This window comes from Neodiprion virginianus, chromosome 1 (assembly GCF_021901495.1).
Source record: "Neodiprion virginianus isolate iyNeoVirg1 chromosome 1, iyNeoVirg1.1, whole genome shotgun sequence".
Taxonomy (NCBI): Eukaryota; Metazoa; Arthropoda; class Insecta; order Hymenoptera; family Diprionidae; genus Neodiprion; species Neodiprion virginianus.
Window position 1 is genome coordinate 1,920,709 of NC_060877.1, and position 6,215 is coordinate 1,926,923.

The 6,215-nt window shown below is 41.2% G+C and overlaps 1 protein-coding gene across 1 annotated transcript; it reads right to left on the reverse strand.

Moving 5' to 3' along the window:
* Positions 1–372: 372 nt before the first annotated feature.
* Positions 373–3,309, reverse strand: LOC124310368 (aldehyde dehydrogenase 1A1-like). The gene is made up of 11 exons (XM_046774236.1): positions 3,164–3,309; positions 2,974–3,078; positions 2,675–2,776; positions 2,408–2,573; positions 1,985–2,289; positions 1,730–1,832; positions 1,478–1,659; positions 1,202–1,366; positions 960–1,117; positions 808–882; positions 373–654 (listed from the first exon to the last, which is right to left on the reverse strand). The coding sequence occupies exons 1-11, from the start codon at positions 3,209–3,211 to the stop codon at positions 585–587; spliced, it is 1,479 nt and encodes a 492-aa protein (XP_046630192.1). The 5' UTR covers positions 3,212–3,309; the 3' UTR covers positions 373–584.
* Positions 3,310–6,215: the final 2,906 nt, after the last annotated feature.

Consider the following 6,215-nt stretch of genomic DNA (forward strand, 5'->3'; position numbering starts at 1 on the left):
TCTAGATGTTTTTCACCTTAAGGCGAATCTGTTTGCACAACAGGTGTTGAATAAATGAAACTACATTTGAGATACTCGTCTACGAAAAGTAAATTCACCTACTCGGCCATACGTATAAAGTATTCTTGTCTCGACATATTTATCATATTGAATACATGGCCGAGGAGATGAATGAATCCATCAGTTTGCCGTAACTGAAACAAGGTTAAAATCATGCTTCATCGGGAAAGTGGCCGCGGTAACGAATTCATATTTGATAGGCGGTTCAAAAATATTTTACACCAAAGGAGACATTGTATTATTGAACGACGTATAATCCTGAAGTACCGATACTTCATTTCCTTTATCGTCAAGTTTTCCAATTTAAAAAAATTACCATTCTACCAGTTTTATTTGCCCTCTATTCGCTTCTTCGGTAAAACAATCCAACATAGATCAACAACTCAATCTTAGGAGAGTAATACGCGTGTATTTTACACAGTTACATAACAATATTTTTGTAATCTGATTGTTTTGTTTGATGTTCGCTTTCAGTAGCCGCGGAGCCAAAATTTATCACTCCTTATAAGTAGCTTGGAGTTAGGTCAATGGTTTGTTGGCAATTTAATCGAAATGGTTTTGGTTTCGAGGTAGGCATCCAACCCTTCCTTCCCCCTGAAACAAAAGAATAGAAACTGTATTGTAATCGATGCCCAGAAATATAACTGCTCTTCTAATGCGCGATTTTTTTCAACAGTAATCGAAGTTCTCTCAATCCCGTCACCGGAATGCATATAGAAATACATAAGCTAAACGAAATAAACTTACAATTCGCGTCCTATGCCGGACTGTTTGAAACCACCAAAAGGTGTTTGTGCAGACATTGCATTGTACTGGTTCACCCTTGAAAAAACAGCAGTCTTCGTTAGTAGATATCTCAAAAAAATCTGTACGTCGTAGCTTAAGGATTACGACCTTACCATACACTACCGGCTTCCACGGCTTTGGCGTATTCGAGGGCAGTCTCAATGTTTTTGGTGAAGACACCAGCTGATAACCCGTATTCAGTGTTATTCGATCTCCTGACAACTTCTTCGAACGTCTCAAACTTCAGGATCGACTGTACCGGTCCAAAGATCTATAAAACGTAGAATTGCCAGTTGGAATTGGTATTTCTGATTTGAATACCAAAGTTCGGTGAAATTCTAATAGAAATGCCTACTTCTTCCTTGGCGATTCGCATGTCGTCGGTCACGTCCGAGAACACGGTGGGCTCGATGAAATAACCGTTTGTTTTTCGGCGTTTTCCACCAAGTTGTAATTTTGCCCCTTCTTTCTTCCCCGATTCGATCAGTCCTATGATCTTCTCAACGGCCCGTAATTCGATCTGGAACCGAATTCAGTAAGTTCACTTTATAAATCAGATTATTATACGCATCTCTCATATTACATTGTAATTCCCTGGACGAATTCAATTCATTTGGAAGGCTTTCCGTACCTGGGGGGCCTGCCAACATCCCGGGGTAAAGGCGTCTCCAACTTTCAATTGGGAGGCCAACGCGACGGCTTTTTTCACAAACTTGTCGTAAATTCCAGCCTGGACGAAAACACGCGATGGCGAGGTGCACATTTGACCCCCATGTGAGAATATAATGGCAGCTTCTTGAACAGCTGCATCGACTGGTTAAATGAGCAAAGTATTAGCGTGCATTCAATTTGTCGAAATATTCAGACCAAGAATCTTACTCACTGTCAGCGTCGTCGAAAACAACAAATGGGCTTTTTCCTCCCAATTCGAGTGTAACACGTTTGAGATTACTCTCGCCTGCAGCTTTCAGAATGGTGTGTCCCACCTGATAGTAAAAAAGATGAAAACGTTAGACGTCTCTGGAGATAAAAGTATGGATTCTAAAACACCAATCAGGTAATGATTGACACCTGAATAGTAGCATCGAAACTTTATGAAAGAAGCATGACGAAAATCTATAATAGCGATTCCTATTACCAGTGAAGAACCAGTGAAGGAAATCTTTGCAACATCGGGATGCAGGCTGAGTGCACCTCCGGCCGCTGCACCATAACCTGGCACAACGTTGACAACCCCTGGAGGAAAGCCGGCTGCTTTGATAAGGCTGGCCATGAAAAGTGCAGATAGAGGTGTCAATTCCGCTGGTTTTATTACCACTGTGCAACCCGTTGCCAATGCGGGCCCGAGTTTGAATCCATACATTGCGATCGGGACGTTCCAGGGAGTAACCAGAGCAACGACTCCGACGGGCTCCTTTCTCGTCAACGCGAACGAATTACCATCTTGGGAAAGCATAAAAATGCTGTTTTACTAACCTTATTAGACTGTACATCGTATGAAGTACAGAGACCTTGAATTTTGAATACTTGAACTTGCAGAAACAAACTATACAGGACTCACCAGCGGGAATTGTAGAGCCCTGAATTTTGTCAGCCCAGCCAGCATAGTAGCGCAAGTTTTGGGCAGCCTTAATGGTGATTCCGTACGCCATAAGAAACGGCATACCGTTATCCAATGACTCCAAGCTCGCTAATTCGTTGACATTTTCTTCAAAAAGATCGGCCAGCTGTAGTGAGATAAACAAATAGAATGTAGTGTGCGCAAATCGCTTGCCAAGAGTCTATGTGGCATAAAATTTCTAGACGCGTAGGCGAAACTGATACTGACCTTGTTAATTAGCGCTGCACGGGCAGAAGCATCCAGCGATCTCCACGCAGATCCTCTTGCGAAAGCCTTCTTTGCCGATGCTACTGCCTTGTCTATGTCAGCCTACAAGGTACAAAGAAACCAGTTAGTTATATTATACGAAACGAACACAACATTCTTGACATGACAAACGTGAATGATCAGCAGGCATGGATTAACTTCGTACGTTTAGATTTTAATTTGAGGATGTAAATAAGGATTTGATAGTGCAGTAGTTTTAGCAGATCCGGTTGTAACTTTTTTTTTATCGTTAAATTCACCTTGTCACCTTCGGCTATTTGGGCAATTGGCGTTTCGGTGCGTGGATTGACGGTCGCGAACGTCTTTCCACTTTCTGCGTCCACGAATTCATTGTCGATGAAAATCTGGAAAATATAAAACTCGGCATTTTAATAATCGGCATGAAAATAACGAAGTATAGGAAGCATAGTTTAAAAAATCAATTTGTACCTTCGTGTACTTGATTTCTGGATTCGGGTTTCCCTTGGGCGGTATCATGTTTACGGAAGAAACTGTCTAGGTAATGCGTCGAACCTGTACTGACGTTGTGAAATGGCTCGCCAGCTATTTTATGGTCTCGTGAAGCGTGACTAACGGGTTATAATCTCGCGGGATTACGCAAGCGTATATCACTAGATACCCTAATGCTGTATCATGTTGACTGTGAGTTAGCTGAATTATCTCCAACGGTACTCGATCATAAGTCCTATTTAAGGGGAATCCATATCCTTTAAATTTTAAAGAATCGGGTTTTGGTTTATTAACACGTTTGAGATTATTCTTGCCTGCAGCTTTCAAACAAGTGTGTCCCATCTAATAGTAAATCGGATGAAAATTTTAAATGACTTTTAAGATAGAGCGCGGCAATATTCAAATTAAAGGAATACATTTTCTTTACACATACAATTCGTTCATTCAATCGAACGCTCCCCTATCCGAAAAAGTATTTTCAGAACAGTCGGCATTCCGAATTACCAAAGCACAGAATGTGGAGGTATACAAAAATGAAAGTTCCGAAATTAAAAATTAAAAACGGCTAATACTTCGAACAGCCGCTAAACCGAAATAATTAGCTGTCGACAATCAAAGTTCAGAATGAGCAAAATTACGATCCGCAAAATGCAGAAGGGCAGGAAAGCCGAGAGACCGGAATACGGTTGTCATAGTTATGCAGACTCATGCTTACTGGCACTAGACACCCGCCATCGGATACGCGTGGCGTTGCAGAGAATCTATGGGCTTCTGACGTTATCCAACCTTTCGGAATTTTTCCCATTCTGTCTTTAGCGGGTTTCAGGATTTCGACTTTTCTTCGAGTCTTTAGTCGGTCGTTATTGCTAAATTCGGATTCGTAGATTTTCGACAAAGGGACGAGTCTAAGATTTGTAAAGACGACTTTTTGACTCTTCGGTATTTCCACAATTCAATATTTTGCCTATTGTAATCTTGTCCATTGAAAAAAAAAATAAAAAATTATGTTATAAATTTTTGCGTTCTCAAGTTTTATTTTCTTACAAGTTATCATTTCGTATTCCTGGTGTTTCTACGTTTTCAAATGTTTGTACCTCACCCGCCCGAAATGCGGCCGCTTTGAGAAGGCTGGCCATGAAAAGTGCAGGTAGAGACGTCAATTCCGCTGGTTTTATTACCACTGTACGACCCGCTGTCAATGCGGGCCCGAGTTTGAACCCATACATTGCGATCGGGACGTTCCAGGGAGTAATCAGTGCCGTGACTACGACGGGCCCATTTGTCGTCAGGGTGAACGAGTTACCAGTCTGGAGAGGCATAAAAACGCCGTTTCACGAACCGGAACAGACTGTACATCCTACGAAGTACGAAGAGCTTGAATTTGGAATACTTGAACTAGCAAATACAAGCCATAGATGATTTACCAGCAGGAATAGTAGAACCCTAAATTTTATCAGCTGATAAAACCAGCAACCAGCATAGTAGCACAAATCTTACGCATTCTTCACGTCAGGCCAGGGTCACGGCCACGAGAAACGGCATACCATTATTCACTGACGAGAATATCCATTATTCGTTAACATTTTCTTTGAATAGATCGGCCAGCTGTGGTGAGATAAACAAATAGACTGGTATGGGCAAATAGAGTGTTGAGATTCGAAGTGGCGTCAATTCGCTAGACACGTAGGTCGACTGATTGACCTTGGTAATGAGCTTTGTACGCGCCCAAGCATCCAGTCATCTCCACGCAGTTCCTCTGGCGAAAGACTTCCTTGCCGATGCTACTGCCTTGTCTATGTCAGCCTGTAAGGTACAAAAAACCAGCTTGTTACATCATACTGAATGTACACAGTATCATCGAGATGACAAGCAGGAATAACTATCGTTAAACTCACTTTCTTTCCTTCCGCTGCTCGGGCAATTGGCTTTTCGGTGCGTCGATTGACGGTCGCGAACGTCTTTCCACTTTCTGCGTCCACGAATCCATTGTCGATGAAATTTTGGAGAATGTGAAATTTGGCATTTTAATTTCACGAAAATAACGAAGTATAGAAAGCATAGTTTGAAAAATCAATTTGCATCTTCGTGTACTCGATTTCTGGATTCGGGTTTCCCTTGGGAGGTATCATATTTACGGCAACAACTGTGCAAGTGTTGCGTCCAGCCTGTAGGGACCTCGTGAAATTGCTCTCCAAGCATTTTATGCTGTCGTGAAGCGCGATTGACGGATTCTAATCTCGCGGGATTACGTAAGCTATACTTGGAGATACCTCAATGCTGTATTATGTCGACTCTAAACCAGCTGAATTATCTTCGTGGTGCTCGATCAAAAGCCACAATTTTTAATAATGTGTCAGGTTGGAATGGGTCAGAATACAAGTAGAGCTACTGTTGTCGTACGAAAATAATAACAAACGAGTCAACGTCAAGGTATAAATTGCACCTTCAAATAAAAGATGTAGTGAAGATGCTATTCTTTAACCCTTAGCTGGCACACTTTCCCGGTATAACATAAAATCCATATCGCGAATAAACTACAGGTTATTTTAATTTGCAAAGATTATCAAAGAGTCGTTAAACTGATTTGTAAAAGAAAATACAGCTTATTTAAAAAAAATTAAACACTCCAAAGAAACGTAATTTTTTTCAACTATTCTTCTAAATTATTTTAATTATTTATTCTCATTGGCTTAAAATAAGTATCAGCAAGCGTCAGCGTTTGGTACCTCAGAATGCCAGCTAAGGCTCAAGTCCTTAGTCACATGTTTCTGTGCACGTTGCTGGGTGGTAAAGACTTCATACAAAGGAAATACACGACTAAGATACCTGTAATTTGGTTCATTTTAATTAGCCATTTTAATCAAGGCGGTATTCTTTATCGGCTGGGTGGAGAATATACTATCGCACTTTAATCTCGGTCTTGCTGCCTGTGGGATATTACTCTTCGGTATTTCCCGTATGAATCTTACTGCGTTTTTATTTCGTTACAGCAGCAGATTACGTAGCACGTATTTATCATAATTAACCTGGC

Excerpts from the sequence above, each read along its gene's own strand:
- LOC124310368 (XM_046774236.1), bottom strand. The coding sequence starts at position 3,211 with ATGATACCGCCCAAGGGAAACCCGAATCCAGAAATCAAGTACACGAAG. Across the intron at positions 1,833-1,984 it reads CCTTCACTGGTTCTTCACTG|GTGGGACACACCATTCTGAA; the intron begins GTAATAGGAATC and ends TTTTACTATCAG. Across the intron at positions 1,367-1,477 it reads GATGTTGGCAGGCCCCCCAG|ATCGAATTACGGGCCGTTGA; the intron begins GTACGGAAAGCC and ends ATTCGGTTCCAG.